This window comes from Raphanus sativus, chromosome 9, assembly GCF_000801105.2.
Source record: "Raphanus sativus cultivar WK10039 chromosome 9, ASM80110v3, whole genome shotgun sequence".
Classification (NCBI taxonomy): Eukaryota; Viridiplantae; Streptophyta; class Magnoliopsida; order Brassicales; family Brassicaceae; genus Raphanus; species Raphanus sativus.
In genome coordinates, this window is record NC_079519.1 from 36,045,038 (window position 1) to 36,067,731 (window position 22,694).

At 30.5% G+C, this 22,694-nt stretch overlaps 2 protein-coding genes across 2 annotated transcripts; both read left to right on the forward strand.

The window, feature by feature from the left end:
• Positions 1–5,079: 5,079 nt before the first annotated feature.
• LOC130500253 (uncharacterized) lies at positions 5,080–5,559 on the forward strand. The gene has a single exon (XM_056995027.1). It carries the CDS (start codon positions 5,080–5,082, stop codon positions 5,557–5,559), a length of 480 nt encoding a protein of 159 aa, XP_056851007.1.
• Positions 5,560–19,907: 14,348 nt separating this feature from the next.
• LOC108828535 (vacuolar protein 8) lies at positions 19,908–22,047 on the forward strand. Its single transcript, XM_018602263.2, has one exon. It carries the CDS (start codon positions 20,176–20,178, stop codon positions 21,889–21,891), a length of 1,716 nt encoding a protein of 571 aa, XP_018457765.1. The 5' UTR covers positions 19,908–20,175; the 3' UTR covers positions 21,892–22,047.
• Positions 22,048–22,694: the final 647 nt, after the last annotated feature.

Sequence of the window (22,694 nt, forward strand, 5' to 3'; positions counted from 1 at the left end):
TTTCAAGATTTGTGAGTGTTCGTATGGGAATCTGTGTACGATACACGTTAAGGATTATTCTTCACATTTATATAGGGAGGGAAGGAGTAGCCTCTGGTTTGATATCCACCGTTAGATCTATGCTTTGATTAGATGGACTGTTACGATTGACGGAGAAAGTTGGGAGGGAGTATGGGTCCGGGTTAAAATCCGGAATTTAATTTTTATATTATCTGATAATCAACGATGAGCATAAGGTTAACTATCTGACTCGTACGTGTATATATGTGTAATAAATGCTGATGTATGATCATTTCATTCTATTGAAAGTTACTGGTGGAATTTATTAGTATATTCTAGTGTTATAGTATTTGGTTATGATGATAATATGTTACTACTTTATAAGTATAAAAATAATTTACCGCAAAGGAATGATGGTATTGTATACCAAGAACTAGCTGCTGAAAGTCAATAAAGAATTCTAGATTACATTTAGTTTTGTTAAATATCTAATTTTACAGTGCTGATCGCAAGACAGCAAAACAAAAAAAACTACGACTTACGGCCAGTCGCAAGATCTGCAACCTGTAACTAAACCAAATCACAGATCATGACACTAAATGAACATGAACGTACTGGATTCTTTCAGTTATTTTGAACAACAATCTTGGTCACCATACAAACTCTTTGCTTACAAAAAAGGCATGCAGTTTGAGACTTTTAAAATCCTATCAAGCATTTTCTAGGTTTTAAAACTTATATTAATGCAGCAAACTAAATAAACTTCAAACTTTAGGTTAACCAAAGGAGCTTTACTTAAGGCAGGGTAATGAAAAAGTATATTTTATAAATAAACATAATTATTAAATATCTTTAGAGAGGAAAAGAGAGATGGAGCTTGAAAGTTACAACGGTCATATCATATATTGGACCGTTATATGAGGCAAGTTTTATTTGGGTCGGCAGTGAAGCCCCCACACTGTTCGTGGCCAGCTGCATGTTCAGTGATCCAACTACAAAGTTTTACTTCGCAAGTGGCGCCATAACTTTCGACCCTTTTTTATTATTATAGATTCTTTTGAACTTGTAAAAAAATGTCATTGCTTTTCATTTCCTGATTTACATCATTTTCCTATGTAAAAATACATCATTCCCGCAGTTTTTAATTGGGAAAATACTGTTTAATCATTCAAGCATGCTTGAAAGTGGCTAACTATCTTGATTATTGAAATACATTTTTTATGTGTTTCTTATTAGGAACAAGTTGAAAAACGAGGGAAATCCTGATTTATAAATATTGTATAAGTTTATGTTTCTATATGAAGCATTCAACTCAACTATTAATTACTACTCATTCCGTTTTATAAATAGTACTTTCTCCGTGGTTCAAAAAAATAATAATACTCAGTTCCTAATGTAGGATATTTTTGTGTTTTTACACATATTAAGAAACAATTAATGCCTAAACATTTGTGTTTAATGTGTGGGTACTTTTGCAACGCAATCTGTTTGAATATTATTTTTCTTAGTTTTTAATGTTGTATTTTACTAACACTTTGTACACACCTTCTCACATATTCAATTTCGTTACAACTTCAAACATGGAGCCAAAACAACATTGTTAAAGTAAAATTTTAGAATATAGCCCAACTATCATAATCATGTTCTAGAAATATTCGATATTAATAAATTGTTTTCCAACGTTGAAGTTAAACTTCATTCATGGCTTTTCATGATATTGATTTAAACTTCTTTACATTTTACATCTTGTTTTTTTGGACAGAAAAAAAATCCAATTCTTGGGTGGTGTATGATCTGATCTTGTAAACATCTATTGATTCACCTTTGACCATTCCTTCTTCTAGTTTCTTATTTGTTTGTAGTTTGTACGCCTTCCTTTTTCCCTTGTTCCATTTTCTTTCTTCTTTCTTTTACTTTCAGAGATAAAAGAAACTAAGAACAAAAATAATTTATTCTTGAAGGCACGTGAATACTAATGCAAATTAACTGGTTTAACTTTTGAAGAGAAAATCATTAGTGGTAGTGCACAAAATCCTTCCTTGTGGAACAAAGAAAAACCCCAAAATCATACAGAGAAATTATCATTTCGACATGTATCACACGAATTAGAAAAATGATCAAAAGACATTTATATTTTAATATTTAAAACTATTTAATCAATAATATTTGAAATAATATATAAATCTTCTTATAAACTATAATTAACATTAAGTTTAAAATAGATGTAAACTGTATTAAAATTCCAAGGTGACATTTTCTATAAGAAACAATGTCAATATGAATGAGATATCAACAGTTTTACACTTCATCCGTTTCATTTAAATCCGTTTTAGTTTTATGCACACATATTAAGAAAACATCTAATTTTTATATTTCTAAAATAAAAACACAGTTACCTATATACCTAATCATATTTCAACTAATAAAAAAATAAAGTAGAAAATTTTATTAATAAATTTTGCATTGAAACTTTAAAACGATACTTATTTTGAAACGAATTTTTTTTCCTATAACGACAATTAAATCGAAAGAGAGGGAGTATCATACATGGTAAGAAATCATTATCAGATTATCCGGTGGGTTTGATAAAAAGGGATATGGTATGATCAAAATCAGCTTGAAACTATAGTAATTTCAACATAATTTTTATTTGAGAAACACATTACCTTATGATAGAATAAAAAAAGATTTATCCCCAAAACAGCAACCAAGAATCAAATGATAAAATAAAATTTATTGTTAAAATACACTTGGTATCATAGAATTAACTAATATAGATTCAAAGTTTATATTCGTAGGGTTAAGTTTGAAGAAAGGGGGAATTTAGGATATAAATTTTAAAATTCAGAAATTTAACAATATTATTTTGATCAAAATTTTTTAAATAATAAATTTTAAATCTACGTGGGTTTTTCATTCCCTAACTTTATAATAATACATATTTCATAATGAACTAAACAAAAAATCAAAAATACTACATGAACTATCAAATTGTACTTATATATATTGACCATCAAATGTCTTGCTCATCCGTTAATTTATCAAAATAACATCATTTGGATCAATTCAATTAAATTAAAAAAAATCTTAAAATAGTACATGAACCTCAAAATCATGCTTATATATATTTATATATATAGACCGTCAAAACTGTTAATCATCCGTTAAACTAAAAATTAAATTTTCGGGAGGTTCGAACTCTCACACTAGGTCTGGACAAAAAAATCTGAATCCGAAGAACCGAAACAAATATAATCCAAAAATTAGTATATAACCTAAAAAATTGGTTAAATATCTGAACAAATTCAAAATTTTGGTATCAATAAAACTGAAACTGAACCCGATCCGAATCGATATATTTTGGATTCGAATATATGCTAACCAAATTTATATTCTTAAATATATTATACTTCTGTATTTATCCTAAAAATCCAAAATATATTAAATACTTTGAGGCTGTCCAAAATATTTGAAAATACAAATAGTCAATCAAATGTCTAAAGTAGCTAAAGTGTACTTAATCATCAAAAATATTTGAATTTTTTATTGATTCTCTATCCAAATATTTATCCAAACTAATCTATATTTTAAAGTTTAGATATTGGGATACATTATTCAAATGTATATGTCTTATATTATCTTTATTTTTATAGAATTTGAAAAATTTATGGTATATATGATTTCAAATTTTAAGAAATAATTTAAACGGGTGATCCGAACCCACACTAAACCCAAAAAATATCCAAACCGAACCGAACTAATGTTTTTATAAATATCTGAATGGAGCTGGAATCTTTAACCCCGAAAATCTTAAACCCAAAATTCGAATAGAACCAAATCGAATCTGAATGGGTGTCCAAACACTCATCTCTATCTCACATAACGGATGATTAATACTTTTGATGGTCAATATATAACACTATTTTATGAGTTGATGTAGTATTTTAAATTTTTAATTTTACAAAATTTATTCGAAATGACATCATTTTGATAAATTAGCGGATGACTACCACTTTTGATGGTTAATATACATATAAGCACGGAGTGTATGTAGTATTTTTGAATCTTTGTTTAGTTTGATATGAAATATGTACTATTATAAAGTTTGAGAACGAAAAATATGACTTAAAAAATTCATATAATATTTTTAAATTTTTGTTTAATTCAGTGTGGAATACACGGTAGTACAAAGTTCACGTAGAAAAAGACGTAGAAAAAGACATGATGATAAAATTCAAATTGACATAGGCTATTTTCCCGTCGGTCTGCTATGTAACTTAATTTGCCTATAGGGCTCTTGTATATATATTATATATGTGTATTTTTTTCTGTCAAAATGTATATGCCTAATCTTCTCGATAATAAGAACTCCGAAAAATGTTTTTTGGCAAAAGTGTAATTAAAAAATATTGCAAAAAATAAGAAAGTATGTAGAACAAACTTGAAATGCATCTACATGCACATAATATAAAGTACAACTTGAAATGCATCTACTGGGTGCAGCAAAACGTCATACAAGGAGACCAGTCAGAAGTATTGGTCAACCAGCCGAGCCTAGATTGCCTTTACCAAGCAATTTGGCAGGTCAAGACAAGCCCCAAGATCCAACACTTCCTATGGAAATGTCTCAGCAATATACTTCCAGTGGCAGAAACTATGAAAAAACGTCACATTGCTAAGGAAGATGAATGCCACCGATGCTCTACTGGATCAGAGTCAATCAATCATATGCTCTTCCAATGCCCCTTTGCTAGACTGGTATGGGCAAATTCCAGCATTCCAGCTCCGGCTGGTGGGGTTTCCTCCAACTCAATTTATTCTAATCTTCATCATGTGCTCACAGTGAAAAAACAGTACCCAAGAGATCAGATTGATGAGGAAATAGTCCCATGGATACTATGGAGACTCTGAAAAAATAGAAATGAGCTGCTCTACAAAGGCAAAGAGTATGATGCACACGAAGTGTTACAGAAAGCGAAGGAAGATGCAGCAGAGTGGAAGAAGGGAAGCGAAGTTGAGACACATGAGGTGAAAGCAACCACCACAACAGCAGTACCGGCAAGATGAAAGCCACCACCAATGGACATGATCAAATGTAACACTGATGGTTCTTGGAACAAAGAGACAGGAAACAGTGGCGTAGGATGGATAAGCAGGGATCAAAGAGGGCAACTGTTGTGGGCGGAAGCTAGAAAGGTTCAGAATATGGGATCACCAATAGAAGTTGAAGCTGAAGCTTTAAAATGGGCTATTGATACTATGTATGCATTCCAATATAAACAGGTGTGCTTCGAATCTGATTCGCAAGTACTGATCCAAATGTTAAGAGGAGAAGAACCTGTATGGCTTACCATTCAGCCAATCATTCAGGACATACAAAAAAGACTTCAGCAAAGTTCAGGATATGAGGTGATGTATCAACAGAGAGGTGGAAACATGGCAGCAGATAGAATAGCTAAGGAGACTTCTTCTTTTGAGAACAATGTCCCTAGGTTGTATTCTATAGTGCCTTCTTGGTTAAACTCTTTTGTGGAGGTTGACAAACCTTTTGTAAGGTGAAACATTTGGCTAATATAAAGTTGATGTTGAGTTAAAAAAAAAATAATAATAATAATAATAATAAAGTACAACACGAACCAGGACGGAAGATTTCGGTGCGAGGAGTCACAAATAGTTGCACCACAAGCTCAGGAATCATAAATCTTCGTTTTCGTTCAATTAAGTTTGGTGAATCATTACATCAAAAATAGTGTTTTAGACAGCTTTAAGTAAACGACTAGAGATTGACCAGGTATATTTTCTGTTTTTAATTTTTTTGCCTATTATAATTTATATGTTTGTGTGTTTATATAATCACAATTTTTATATTTATGTTCTTATAATCATATTTCTGTTTCGAGAAATTTAATTTTTTTTATATTTGTGTCATTGAGAAATTTAATTTTTTAATTTTTGTTTTTAATTTTTATTTTGAAAATTTAATTTTTATATTTGTATATTTTCATTTTTTTGTTATTTCAAAAAATTTAGTTCTAGATACTGTCGCAAAACTATAATCATAATTTAAAATAAGTTTATGGCTACAAAATATTTGTACAAAAACCAGTAAAAGCTGCAACGGTAATCCAAAATACTTATAATACTGGAGATATTTAAAGTATTTATTGAGTTTTAACCAAAGTTTTGAATAGAAGTAATTTTATGTTAAATTTATGTATTATAAATTTATGTCATTTGTTGTTTTATTTTTGAATTTGAAAAACTATAAGGTATATCTATACTATTAACCACAATTCAAAAAAAGATAGTAATAAACAATACTCTTTTTCTTATTTAAAAAAAATATTTCTAGATACTGTCGCAAAACTATAATCATAATTTAAAATAAGTTTATGGCTACAAAATATTTGTACAAAAACCCGTAAAAGCTGCAACGGTAATCCAAAATACTTAAAATACTGGAGATATTTGAAGTATTTATTGGGTTTTAAACAGAGTTTCGAATAGAAGTAATTTTATGTTAAATTTAGATACTTCTTTATGTATTATAAAATTTATGTCATTTGTTGTTTTTATTTTAAATTTGAAAAATTATAAGGTATATCTATACTATTAAAATCTAAAACAACAATTCAAAAAGAGAGTAATAAACAATACTTTTTTATTATTTCAAAAAATTTAGTTCTAGATACTGTCTCAAAACTATAATCATAATTTCAAATAAGTTTATGGCTACAAAATATTTATACAAAAACCCGTAAAAGCTGCAACGGTAATCCAAAGTACTTAAAATACTGGAGATATTTGAAGTATTTATTGGGTTTTAACCATATTTTTGATATAAGTAATTTTATGTTAAATATAGATACTTCTTTATGTATTATAAAATTTATGTCATTTGTTGTTTTTATTTTTAATTTGAAAAATTATAAGGTAAATCTATACTATTAAAATCTATAACCACAATTCAAAAAAGAGAGTAATAAAACAATAGTTTTTTTAATTATTTCAAAAAGTTTAGTTCTAGATACTGTTGCAAAACTAAACTCATAATTTAAAATAAGTTTATGGCTACAAAATATTTGTACAAAAATCCTTAAAAGCTGTAACGGTAATCCAAAATACTTAAAATACTGGAGATATTTGAAGTATTTATTGGGTTAACCAGAGTTTTTAATAGATACTTCTTTATGTTAAATTTAGATACTTCTTTATGTATTATAAAATTGATTTCATTTGTTGTTTTTATTTTTGAATTTGAAAAATTATAAGGTCTATCTATACTATTAAATCTAAAACCACAATTCAAAAAAAAGATAGTAATAAACAATACCTTTTTTACTATTTCAAAAAAATTAGTTCTAGATACTGTTGCAAAATATAATCATAATTTAAAATAAGTTTATGGCTACAAAATATTTGTACAAAAACCCGTAAAAACTAATCCAAAATACTTAAAATACTGGAGATATTTGAAGTATTTATTGGGGTTTAACCATATTTTTGAATAGAAGTAATTTTATGTTAAATTTAGATATTTCTTTATGTATTATAAAATTTATGTCATTTGTTGTTTTTATTTTTGAATTTGAAAAATTATAAGGTATATCTATACTATTAAAATCTATAACCATAATTCAAAAAAAAAGTAATAAAAAATAATTTTTAATTATTTCAAAAGGTTTAGTTCTACATACTGTCGCAAAACTATATTCATAATTTAAAATAAGTTTATGGCTACAAAATATTTGTACAAAAATCCGTAAAAGCGGCAACGTAATCCAAAATACTTAAAATACTGGAGATATTTGAAGTATTTATTGGGTTTTAACCAGAGTTTTTAATAGATACTTCTTTATGTTAAATTTAGATACTTCTTTTTGTATTGTAAAATTTATGTCATTTGTTGTTTTTATTTTTGAATTTAAAAAATTATAAGGTATATCTATATATACTATTAAAATCTATAACCACAATTCAAAAAAATGAGAGTAATAAACAATACCTACCAAAAGTATAAACTTTTTTTCCCAGTGAACTTTTATATTTTTATAAATTTGGAATTGATGTATCAAACAAACCCAACACATTTTTAGAACATTTTTGCTGGTTTGTGTCGTTGTTTTTGGTCTCCAAGAAAAAATGGTATTGTTACTTACGTATATAGGTGCACATGATCGTCAAGGTAGTTGGAATAGAGGCAGTTATCAAGTTAATGGGAAGAATGAGTTGTAAAGATAAAATCCCGTTTTGATGTCACTTAGGGCCTGACTGGTGTAACCGCAGCGGTTGCAGTTGCGGTTGCGGGAGTTTGCGGGTGCGGATGGTTGCGGTTTTAAGCGTTTTTTAGAAATTTGTACGACTGGTATAACTGTTAGAAATTGTTGCGTTTGCGGGGACTCTTATGACTGGTAAACTACAAAATGCAACATCTGTTAAATAATAATTTAACAATATTTACATTTTATGTAATTATAAAAATATTAAAAATCATAATAATATGATAAATATAAAATTTATATTTATAAAATCATATTATTCAATTTTAAAAATTTATAGAAAATATTTTAGTTTTGAATTTTATAATATAAATTGAAATATAATATGAATACATTTTACAATTTCTATTATTTCAATTGAAAATTTTTATTGGATACTTTTAGTATTATTTTTATTTATTCTGTTTTTAAAGAAAAAAATTTACCCTCCCGCAACCGCCCGCAACCGCAAACGGTAGTTGGAACCAGCTTTTGATTTTAAGAGGTTCGGAGCGGTTTGAAGCGATTTGTAGCGTTTTCTGTGATTGTTTCGAAACGCCAACAACCGCTATAAACCGCAAAAGCTGCGTTTGCGGGTGGTAGCGGGAAAACCAGTCGGCACCTTATATAAAGAGAATAATAAATGGTTCATTATCAGGCCCATGTTTTGGAGATAATATTTTAGACGAGACCCATTTGCTAGCATATTATGATGCACGTATTTAATTAAATAAGACATGCAGTTAGAAAAGTGGTTTCCGATTATTTAGATGCAGTTAGTAAACATATTGTTTATTTTTAAGTATATAACGTGAGAAATTAATTTTATGGACCCAACAAATATCAATGGGCCATGTTCCAAAATTAATAGTATTGATATACTTTTTTTCTAGTATGCATGCATCCATAAGTTTTTTCTTTTGAAAAAGATGCATGTACAAGTTTTCCAAAAATCTTTCTAAAAAAAGTAGTTCAAAAATAAAACAGTTTTGTTCGCAAACAACCATTAATACGTTCCGTCCACTGCAAAACTTGCAAGACATTAGTAGATAACAATTTATAAAATCATAGAAATATATTAGTTGTAAAAGCATAATTTGGAAAAGCTTGTTTTCTATGTTTTTGCTTTCAACCACAGGCTTTGGCTAGAAGTTTCGTAGAAAAAAAAAAGAAGTTTCATAGAATATGGAAGGAGCTAAACGGCAACGTTCAGTTGACAAATGTTTCAACAATTCGACTGATAAGGTAACCGTCAGTTTAGTCGAACGGGCGGTTAAATGGTCAGTAGAGTAAAAGTCCACGTGTCATTTAACGAAGCTAGGAATGGCACTCACGCGCTGGCGTTCGTAAGTGTAGGCAATGCCATGTTGAACCGGAAATTTCTCGTTTAGGTCAAAGCGGTTCAAGGAGAATCTATCTGAAGATGCGTTACTTGTGCACCGGCCAGAGCTAACGAGACAATGACATGTTCCGCTAAAAAAGAGGTGAAAGTTAGTTGGAGATCTTCTCACTTTTTCTTTCAGTTATTTTCTACAGAGATAATGTGACTAAATTACGGAATGGATAAGTCGGTATGTAATGGGACAAATATAATAAATGGTGGCACATACTAATCGTTGACTGGTTCTAATAAAACAAAGAAATTTTTCATTTTTATATAAACTGATCACTTAACCGAAACATACGACAATTTTCGGTAGATAGAATCAATTATCAAAAAATAAAATATTGAAACGTGTGTTTGGTAAGTCAATACGCGTACGGGCTTTTTAATCACTTTTTGCCATAAAGAATCCTTTTAATTAATTAATAACTCGGTGGATTTTCAATATCAACGATCGTTTAGGTCTTGTATAACATTGTTTCATTACACCACAAGAACTGGTTTGATCAAGAGTACATGGTCTCGTGAGGCTGGATTCAGTGATTTGATCCTTGTTTCGTTTTGTAGTCCGTGAACTTAATGTTTCCTTTAACCAAATTTGGTGCATCTTAAATTAAAAGTAAGAAAGTTATAAGAAAATATTTTAGAACTGAGAAATCAAACATTTTAAAACAAACATATAAGAAAAGACAAAAAAGATAAAAGATTCTGTGATGATTTCGAAAAACTCCTAAAATGGTGGTTTTGGGCCTCCACATCCTCTCTCTGTCCGTCATCATCCTTCCATCACTAGTTAAACCTTTAGAGTATATTTTATTGACGTTTATATTCGGGTTATGTGAGAAGTTATCGCCCATCTCGTATTTTGAACCCAACTCTAAAACCGCATAATAATACCACATCTTAGTGAAATATAAAATTCATAAACTTTTTGAAGAACATGGCCACTTATTGACATGACCAGGATAAACTAGTATAAGGGAAAAAGAGATTGCATGTAGCTTAATCTAGTCACCTCTATTTTTTCTTTTGCCTCTCCACTTGGAAGGATTTGAACCAAACTTGGAACAATCAAGAATACTTGGCCAAAATGTTCCGAACGTAACTGCTCTAAAATCCAACTAGCTTGACTATTATCCTCCCCAGCAATGTATACTAACTTTTCGATCGTGGTATTGGGGTCAAATATACATTTCTCACAACATAGTGCTACTTTCTTCTCCTCGTCGACCAAAAAATAACTTGCAGTAATCCAAATATCAGATTTGGGGTAATCCACGGTTAAGAACTTCCTCCATTACACACCTCTTTAGTCCCATCAATCATATTAGTTACCCATATCTCTTTCCCCATGTATTTCTGCTTAATAGTAGTAACATTGGAAGCCTCTCTTGGCTAACAACTGATAGAGCCGCGTCTTGAAAACAAGGTAAAAGACACTTGTAAGCAAGATTCTAGAGTTCAAATCTCTCTGCTGTATAATCAAAACTGACTAAGAACATGCAACGTTGTTCATCGTTGCTATCCCAAGCAAACCAATAAGTCTCCCCCTTCAAAGACACGCATGTACCAATAAGAAATAAGGTGAAGTCCGGAATCACATCAAGAATCCTCCATGAATCAGAGTTAATCGTCTATATTGCAAATTCACGTACATACCCCTACAGCTCAATATTTTGTAGCTACTATGGCCGGGTACTTTCTTGGTAGGATCCGAAACAATAGGTGTGGCTTTTATTAATTGGCTTGATCCACCTGTTCTTATCAGTACATGGGTTCCAAAGCATGATTCTAGTGTCGTTATTAAAGGTATATAACAGTAAACCGTCGCAGTGACCGACTTTATTGACTTGATTCGAGTAATCGAGTAGGTCATGCTCACCTCTAAACATTATAGATGGGATTCCATGGAGACCGATGCTGATCAAACAAATTCTGAACTCCTTTGTCACCGTGAAAACCAAAGACTGTTTTGCTGCTTTATGGAAGAGCTTTCTTGCGAATTCCTTATCGTTGAATAAACAATTCTGTTTGCAAGAAGATCGTAACCGTTTCAGAGATATGGTGGGAACTCGACCAAATCCCCTGGAAGGTCCGACATCGTCGTCATTGTGATCTCTCAAGAAAGAAAGTGGCGGTCGCTTTACACTCTATTTAGGGTTTTCGTACTAGCTCTCTAATGTACCTGAACCAAGCTCTTTTTTAGTCATACAGTATATAACTACGATTGTCCGGCGTTCATTTACACTAAAACAAAATATTTACATATTTATTTTTCAATTCTAAGCCAATGTCGAAATTTTATATATTTATAATTATGTTACTAGATTAAATTTTCATTAAATGATGATATATATAGGTTATTATTATATTTTAAGAATTCTACCAAAAATGTAAAATTTTAACATGTCATAATGCGAATTAAAACATGTTATCATTTTAATTAAGCGATGTCACCTTTCCTTCTTAAGAATAAGTGTGGTAATTAATGACACATAATTAATCTTTACAAAATCACTTCCCAATATATGTCATTTATTGCAATCATATTGTTGCCATTATGCCATCTAATAACTAGTGGTTAGTCACACACAGTCTTGATCACCATCCTAACAGCAATCATCCGTTCAATTTTCGTCTCGTTTGCTTATGATTTTATTGAAACTCTCCTTCACATCAAACAAGACTTCAAGGGCCAGACTTCAACAAAAACTTGTGATATAACAATACAGTAAAGGTAATACTATAAACATTTTTCACAAGTCTCGCTCGATCTATCGACGATTTCAGAAACTTGTCCCTAAACTAAGTAATCATTTTCACTTTGCCATTCAATCGAAACTTTGAAACAAGCATAATTTAGCATTAATGGGTTGGGTAGTAGTGGGCCGTTAATAGCAGCCTAGTTTCATACTGTATTCACTTTTTTTTTTGCTTTTCCAATGATACAACAAACCCTATAAAAGTCTCAATATCCAAAGGTCATTTTCTATATTGGCCAAGAAAACATAATAGGCTGACCATTAGAATCCATACAGATGGTCAGGTTCACTTAACGGATACTGTATAGTTGGTACAGTTTTGGGCTGTTCAATTCAGATTGTATGCTACATAAATATATATATCATATTGCTGGGATGGTTTATTATAAATATCATAATAATAATTAGCTTATAGTAGCTCATTGTTTGAAAGTCTTGTGAATCTCACATCCTCAAAAGATGAGACCTTCACACAGGCATGTTTGCATTTGGATGAAATCACAAAATTTTAGTGATCTTTTTCTTTCTTTGTTTTATTCACACTTTTTAAATTTTCGAGATGTTTTTTTTTGAATTAAAAAATTCTGAATTTAAACTCATAATTTTTTGGACCAAGGATAAGAACCGGTTGTTTAACACTTCCCCGCAACTGCTAAGACTTGAACATGACATCTCTACTTTTTGGGAAAAAGGTTTTACCAGTTGAGCTAGCAGCTCCAGATTCAGCTGGCTGTTGAGTCATGATACCATTTATACATTCCTATGATTATATTCTGTAGGTTCTGATACTTATGTTCGAATCGCCGAACCCTTTTCATAATGTATTTTTGTTTACAGACGAATAACAAGATGAGATGTACTAATTCATTACTAATGGAACCTCATTCACACTAGCTCAAAGTGATGCAGATTATATTTTTTTTCGTTTTGATATGAACACATTTGCTTGCATATATAAGAAGTGACTAAGTATTCATAATATTTTTATTTAAAAATGGTTAGGTGTAGCTTAAGACAAGACTTCTCCCCTTTTGTTATTATCAACCCTATCAGCTTAGTTTGGAGCCAAGATGACTCACATGTGATGTCGTGACACTAAATTACAACATGTCTTCGTCAAGCAATCTCAAGTTAATATCACTTTTCTTTCACGAGTTTATTAATAATTGCTTGTTCTTTTTTATATGTAATTCTGACTCACAATCATGAATTGGTCTAGTTTTGGGAGTATTGGGATCAGTGATTCCCTTAAGGTATACAGTCGCAATTATAGCATATCGATTTTTAAAATGATTATAGCATTAGCATATATAGATATATTTTGAAGTTGTTCAAAAAAAAAAGATATATTTTGAAAAGATAAAACAATCAAATTCTACTTTCACAGAATGGATATATCGTCCTGTACTAGTTTTCCTACCAATGGTTTTCTATATCATTATCATTATCTAGAGTCAAAATGAAAAAAAAAATTCCAAAACTCTATATTTTTTATTTCATTAGGAGGCACTGAAATTTAACATTTCCATATTTGTTATCAAAAGTTAGATTATAATTCAAACAGTCTATATATGACAAAACATAGTATAAAATTAATATATACAAGAGTCAAAATGAAAAAAAAAATTCCAAAACTCTATAGTTTTTATTTCATTAGGAGGCACTGAAATTTAACATTTCCATAATTGTTATCAAAAGATAAATTATAATTCAAAACAGTCTATATATGAGAAAACATAGTATAAATTTAAATAATATCTACTATAAATAGATGACCAATAAACTACTATCACTTGTTGATATATGTAACGATTTTTGTTTTTTGTAAACAATATTATCTTTTAAAAAATAACAATTCGGCATTTTGATTATTATATTTTTCGTGAAAATTAAGGAATATGTTATAATGCGTTTGCACATATGTAATCTCCCTTCTCAACTACTCAAACGTCGATGTCATAGTCACTTTCTTTGCTTGTTTTTTTTTGTCTTTCCACACCTAACTTTTGTTTTTTTTATTTATATTAAAATACTTTTATTTACGGCTCTATAATTGCGTAATCTACCATGTAAAAGTTCAACTTAGTGTCTTTTCTTCATCAAATAACGTAGAATATATTTATTTGCTTTTTCATGCATTTTAATAGCAAAAGAGTTTCAAAAAAAAAACAACGTAGAATATATTTTAAATGTTACAACATGCATATGTTTTTGTTTTACCTTTAATTGTAAGCATGCGGTATTGAAATGACAAAACATCCACACTTACATTAATCCATAACTCTGCATAGGCACTTTAGTGCTCTTACTTTGTAATACATATTCACGCATGTTGTATGTACGTGTGTTTCTAATTCTACGAGAATCTGGTTAACTTAAGTTTCTTCTAAAAAACGAAGTTATCAAAGAACAAAGGGATATTTTTTACAAAAAAAAAGAACAAAGGGATATATAAATAACACCACTTACATCATGTAATTTCCAAAAAAACTTACATATCATGCATGTTAAATTTATCTTAATAATTAATATACTAAGATAAAAATTAGCTTGTATCTTTTTGAACATGACAAGCTTTTTAAAAAAAAAATCCGGAAATGTTCACAATTTCAATGCTTCTATACTAGGTGTGGTTTAATCTATAAGTCGCATTAAATTTCCGTCGAATGGCTAAACTGATAACGAAACCTCAAAAAGTCAACCAAAAATTTATGCAATGGATATCAATAGTGGTAAGTATGATGAGGGAGCCAAATTATTCCTTCTATGGGTGGATATTTAGGATCGGGGTTGATTAGTAGGAAACAAATATACATAAACCCATGAACGGTTGAACTTTTAAGATTTTCCAAAGAAAAAAGTGCGGCTGAACAATAAAATCAAATTTGAAAGTTTTAACTACATGGAGAAATTAATATATCAGATACAGATACGATGCAACTTTTGATTCATGTTAACATGTGAGAGGGCCAGGCCATTTGCTTTGCATTCAATTTGACAGTTTTTGGCTCATGTTTCATCACGGACCATAACTAGTTTCCTTTAATATTCATATGTCGAGTCAACGGTTATGCATATATTAAAGACTAAATATTTTATCCGTTAAATTTGATTTAATTTGTTATTCGTTTTAATTAGATTCGAAAATTCGAATATCCGTAAGTTTACAAATCAAAATAAATACTAACAATTGATATCTGTTAAAACCGAAGCAAATTGATATCCTGTAAGTCTAATTACAAGGTCACTGTTTGGGAATTGTAGGAGATACCCCTAAGGCCCTAAATCACGTACATCCCAGATTTTAATACCAAAGTAGATGAATGAAAAAGCTTGTACATCTTATCGAATTTAATATATTTGGTGGTAATGCATTACTGTGAAAATACCCTCTACCTTTTGGACAAGTTAATATATAATTAAAAATCTAATCCATATTTAGAGAGAATATTATAGGTAAAAAGTCTGAAGTTTCCTAATCATATTAAAAGATATCTTAGTCACGCATTTGAGATAAATACATACAAAATAACAAATTGTCTTATTCTTAATTTGATTTTCTTTCTTAGATAGTTTATCCCAAAAAGAGTATTTAAGGAGTTTCACACAGTCGCCCTTAAACAATAATGTAAAATCCAAAATCCATATAATCCGATGATCTCTATTTATGATAACAAATATCTAGCGTTTCTTATACTATAGTCAATAGTATACATTATATTAGGAAATTTGCACTCTTTATCAACACAAAACTTCATAATTAGCTAAATACGAATTTCCACTGTTGTGTACTGTTAAAAAAGTCAGTTAAATTTCTATTTGTAAACTGTGCATCTCAATTTTTTTTTTCTGTTTTAGTAATTTGTTAATTTCCCGATTGTTTTTGGTTTTCTACCTAATTGACTCTTGAAGTCATACAAATATGGAGGTGAAAACCTTTGATTTATGCAATGGAGAATATATGGGCATCATCATCTTTCCATACAAATTACGTGGCATTGTCAAATATGAAGATTATATCCAAAGGTTGGCTAACGTTCTCCACCTCGTTAACAAATCTCAAATTTACTTCAAAAAATTAAATGCAAAATGGATATGATCTTTCACAAAAAAAAAAAGGATATGATGTAACACGTACTTTTTTTATATACTTTTATTCTTCTTATTGTTGTTTTTGTAAACTCTGTCTCTCAAAGTGGCCAACAATTCCAAAACAACAGAAAGCCCATTTTTTCAAAAAAAAAAAAAAAAAAAAATTCCAAAACAATCTTATTTTTGTAATCTGAACCAGAATTCTCAGTTGTCGATTTTGGTTTGTTTATGAATTTAGAATTATCGATAATTTGTTAAAAGTTATTTGGTAAATAGTTCGGTATATCAGTTAGTTTAAAAAATCGAACAGAAATAGTAAATTAGCCCATACAATTTGTAGTTACGTGTCATCACTAAGATGATTTTTAGAATCATTAGAAAAATAAGTTGGTCAATATAAATATATATTATACTTTTTATTAAAATAACCATCAAATTAATTAGTAGTGTACAAAGAATATTTTCAATTATTTCCTTAAATAAAAGTTACAGAATTACCTAATATGGTTAATATATATGACAATTAATGATTATAAATCATACATATTTGATAAAAAAATTATCCTCTTTTTTATTAATTTTATATTATCAAAAGAAATTAAAATCACATTAAGCATCTAATAAAAATTAGTTTTTTCTTATATTTTATATTTTTAAAATTTTTAAAATGACTATAACTTATTAAAAATAGTAAAAATCCCAAATTGAAAATTTTGCGATCAATGGTTTATTTGTTTTTGTTCAAAAAGGTGAAAATGATAATAAATCGTATAAATATGAAGTCTCATTAATAGATCAATGACATATATATGATCATTTGTAGTTTTCTCTATTAAAGTACTCATTCTTCGAACAAACTCAAAAAATACAAATGATTATAAATTGTATCAATGGTATATATCATTTAAATTCAGCTATATACTATATAAAATATGTTAATTTCAAATTTGCATTGAAATATTATTGAGATCTTAATATTTTAATTTGAAAATTTGTATTGGAAAATCTCACATTAAAGTTTTTGTGATTAACAGTTTAAATTTTTGTTCCAATAAATATACAAATGTTAATAAAATCATATGAGTAGAAGTGTCAATATTATACTAAAATATACTATATATATATATGTCAGTATCACTAAATTTTAATTATATGGTCATATAAACTAAATAAAATGATTATTTTGATTTATTTTCAAAAAAATAAGTGTAAATAAACAAAAGGTATTGATTTTGATTTATGTGATTACTCTAATGTATATAATTTTATGTATACAAATTACTTATTTTTTAAAGGGTGGTTTCTAATATGTTATTTGATCCTGACAATCCAAGAAATACAGTTTTTCAGTCGAAGTGATTTTTAATATTGGAAGCATTATATATATTATTTCATTTAGGTTAAATAATTTAGTCTTAATTTTTATTCCTAAAAATCTTTTAATGAAATAGGGATTACAAAAATATTTCAATTATCTCATTTTGAGTTTGTTTGGAAAATGAGAGATTTGATCATTCGTCTAATATTTGTTTCTCTCTAATACTCTATCTAGCTATTATAATTGTAAGAATGAGAAAAAATTGTAAGAATGAGAGATTTAAACTATTTATTATAAAATTTTGGGTTTATCATTTAATAAATCAAATACTTCTTAGTTTATATAATAGTTTACATATATTAGAATGGTAAAGTATTATATATACATATGTGTTTTATCGATATATTTTTTAAGTAACTAAACCTCAAAAGCGTAGGTTAATAAAATAAATAATTTGTTTTGTTGTTCTAAAATTAGATGATTTTAAACCAAAATGGTGAATATATTCGAAAAACATTTGTATTTCGAATTTGCATTTATATTTTATAACAACTTGATATATTAGATTTGAACACTAACATGTGAATACAGTTTACCAGTGATTTCTTCAAAAATTTGATTCTTAGATTGTATCTGGAGTAGAACTATTTTCTATATATGTCAATCTTTTTAAATTGACACTTATGTAATTCACCGAATTCACATAATAAGTTTAAAAGAAACAAAATTCATATCAGTGAAACATAAACGAAAACGGAAGCACAATTTTATAGATGTAGAAAATGAACGCACTTATGTAGAGTCAATAGTAAACAAATCGAGAGCAGAAAATCTAATCACTTTTGTCATTTTACAATCAATGTTGCCTATATGATTTTAGTGATTTGTGTCAGCAGCAAAAGTTAATTTTCTTTGTACATATGAAATCTTTAAAATAATTAAAATGAGTTTTAATACATTAACTATTCAATAATAATACATTTAAGAGACAAACATTTGTATTCGTCATTTTACAATCTATAAAACTTGTAGTGTTAGAAAATGTGCAAAACATTAGTATAAATGACTCACTCTGCGTTTGTGCACAGGTTATCATGATTGAGGGGGTGTTAGTGGGAATTTGATTTATAATAATTCTTAAAATTTTCAAGTTTAGTGTTATTGGTTTATTGACTCTTACATTCTCATTAAAATCTTGTGTTATTGGTTTATTGATTCTCCAATTCTATAGAAAATCATTTGTTATTCAAAAAGTTCAGATTTTAATGATTCTACAAATTTATTAAAGTGAATGTTATTAGGAGTTGAATTTTTGATATTTTAACTCATAAAATAAGATTTTGGAATACTACTTGTTTTCCTTGGATTCTTAAAATCATTATGTTAATTATTTTCATAAATTTTTACAATATACAAAATTCTCTACATTTTTTTCCAAATTTAACAAATTTCTCAACTTTTAAAATCAACAAACTCTATATAAATGTAACTCCTACTAACATCCCTGTATATATTTTTAGAAAATAATGATTTATATTATTATATTCTAGATTTTGAACCAAAAATTTAACCGACGAAAAACAAAATAAACCTAACCGGATTACCCGTTATAACCGAACACCATGCAAAAATCAAACCAGTTAATTAATATAATGCCTGCTGCAAAAAGTGAAATTTACAAAAACTAGTATAAGTTGTACAGATAGTCTACCAGCTTCACCGCCCATAACCATCTCCACTTCCGGGTTTCTCGTGTGCTCGTGCAAATATTGAATGGTCCTTTAGAGTTAAGCTTCAAACTAATATTACAAAAACAAAAAAAAACTATATAATAGATTACAGATGTGCATTTTATAAGAGTGATGAGTAAATCTCAAGTTCTCTTCTTCCGAAAACAATACAAAGACGAAATTTTTTTTGATAATTACAGATAATTTAGTGGAATTTTTGTCTAATATATTTTTTTTTCCAAAAATGAAAAAGTTAACAAAGCTAAAAGAACAATAAACATAAAACATTTTTTCCCCTCCACCCCTTCCAGAAGAGAAAGACTATTTTACCCTCACCCTCACTTCATCTTCCTCGACATGTCACTACTGCCTCCAACCCCACCGAGAAATCCAGCCCGTCAAATTGCCAAACTAATTTCTCTCTCTCACTAACCATTTCCGATAACCCAACGAGATTACCTGTGAAAGTCTCCGTCTTTTCCATCCTTGTCCTTGCGGTAGGAATCAAATTCGTCATCTTCTCAATAGAGAGAGAGAGAGAGAGAAACCGAAAGAGATCTCCTTTCGATATGGGTTTTTGCTTTAAAACCACTTAAAGACCAATAACAAGAAGAAGAAGAAGAAAGTCAAGATGGGTGAAGAAACAAGCGATGAATCAAGAACGAGCATCGAGAAAGCAATCGAAGCCATATCCTCACTCATCTCACTCTCCCACTCAATCAAATCCTTCACCCTCAAATGGCAGCTCATCAGAACAAAACTCGACGACCTCTACTCCGGCCTCGCCGCCCTCTCAAACCTCGAACACCACGACCCGTCTCTCTCCTCCCTAATCTCCGCCGTCCTAGCCTCCCTCACCGACTGCTACGACCTCGCCACGCGCTGCGTGAGCGTCGCGTACACCGGCGGGAAGCTCCTGATGCAGAGCGATCTCGACGTGATGGCCGCCAGCCTCGACCGCCACGCGAGGAGCCTCTCCAAGATCTACTCCGCCGGGATCCTCAGCCGCGGCTTCGCCATCGTCGTCTCCAAGCCCGGCGGCGGCGCGTGTAAAGAAGACGTGAGGTTCTACGTTAGGGATTTGATGACGAGGATGAAGGTCGGGGATCCGGAGATGAAGAGGCGAGCTTTGGTGAAGCTCAACGAGGCCATGGAGGAGGATGATCGTTACGTCAAGATCGTGGTCGAGATCGGCGATTTGGTCTGTCTCCTTGTCGGGTTTCTTGATTCTTCCGACACTGGGGTTCAGGAGGAATCTGTTAAAGCTTTGTTTTTTATTTCCGGGTTTGGTTCTCACAAGAGTGTTTTGGTTCGGTCGGGTGTGATTGGTCCCTTGGTTAGGGTTCTAGAGAATGGGAGCTGCGTCGGTAGAGAAGCGTCTGCCAAGTGTTTGATGAAATTAACGGAGAATTCGGAGAACGCTTGGTCTGTCTCTGCTCACGGAGGCGTCTCTGCACTGCTAAAGATCTGTTCTCGCGGCGAGTTTAGCGGAGAGCTGATCGCTAGCTCGTGTGGAGTGTTGAGGAACCTCGTCGGTGTTGAAGAGATCAAGAGGTTTATGATTGAGGAAGACGATACGATGAGTACTTTCGTTAAGCTTATTGGATCTAAAGAAGAGATCGTTCAGGTAAATTCTATTGATCTTTTGCTAAGTATGTGTGCTAAAGATGAGCAGACGCGTGACGTCTTGGTTAGACGAGGAGGAATCAATGAGCTAGTGAGTGTGTTATCAGATCCTAATCCGTTGTCTTCTTCTAAATCTAAGGAGATAGCGTTAAGGGCAATTGATAACTTATGTTTTGGTTCGACCGGTTGTTTGAATGCATTGATGAGCTGCAAGTTCTTGGATCATTTGCTGTATCTTTTAAGCAATGGGGAGATGTCTGTTCAAGAATCAGCCTTGAAGGTTACGTCTAGGCTCTGTAGCTTACCAGAAGAGGTTAAGAGGATAATGGGAGACGCTGGCTTTATGCCCGAGTTAGTTAAGTTTCTCGACGCTAAATCATTTGATGTAAGAGAGATGGCGAGCGTGGCATTATACTGTTTGATCTCGGTTCCAAAGAACAGGAAGAAGTTTGCTCAAGACGACTTTAACATTAGCTACATTCTCAAGCTGCTTGACCGTGAAGAGGGGAGCAATGTGAGCAGCGATTCGGGTAGCAATAAGTTCTTGATATCGATATTGATGTCTTTAACGAGCTGTAATAGCGCGAGGAGAAAGATTGCGAGTTCAGGGTACTTGAAAAGCATAGAGAAGCTAGCGGAAACTGAAGGTTCAGATGCTAAGAAGCTTGTGAAGAAGCTATCTATGAACAGATTCCGCAGCATGCTAAGTGGTATATTTTAATAGTTTTGTGAATTTTCTTTTTTTCTTTCTTTCTTGAGTGTATATTTTTACAAAGGTGTTTTTGTTAGCTCTCTTCCCACTAATCCCAAATCCCATGTGACCTCCAAATTCAACTACAAGAATATTAATATAGCTTTAGAATATTTCTTTTTCTTCCTTTATTTTCTTCTTTTGTTATTTCTTTTTTAATTTGGTGAAATGCAAACAAAAAGAGTTTTTTTTCTTTCTAATAGTGGGTATCTTGAGAAAGTTATCTTTTTTACTCTTTAATATAAAGATTAAAGATTCTTCTTAGAAGCTGCAATGTTTTGCTCTTTTGGGATAATAGTTCTCAATCAAATGGCACTAACTAAACTCAAATTATTTAAGGAATTAAATGATCAAACAAAGCATTTTCTTACCTTGATCCTTTACCCTTGCAACTTTAGCCCAAAAATGGCAATGCTCCTAAATAAGACATACGTTAAGATCCAAAAGCTAAGAGATTTGGTTAGAAAAAATGAAACTGAATTTAAGGAATTGTTTTTCTATGAATGCATGTAATCTTGGAAGTATATAGGGAAAAGGGGAGGCACATGGTATCAAGTGATAAAGAAGCATGTGAGGTTTGTGTAGAGATAGAGTGATATCTCCCATCTACCACACTTCAATTATACGGAGAGAGGGAGAGAGAGAGGTGAGAGTGATGGATCATCATATGAGAATTAAAAAATGTGTATTTTTGTTACTCAAACTTGTAGTGTTATGAGTAAGATTTGGAGGCCATGTGCGGTTGGTGGCACACAAAATATGCTTATGGTAAC

Coding starts and splice junctions, on each gene's coding strand:
- LOC130500253 (XM_056995027.1), top strand. CDS start 5,080: ATGGACATGATCAAATGTAACACTGATGGTTCTTGGAACAAAGAGACA.
- LOC108828535 (XM_018602263.2), top strand. CDS start 20,176: ATGGGTGAAGAAACAAGCGATGAATCAAGAACGAGCATCGAGAAAGCA.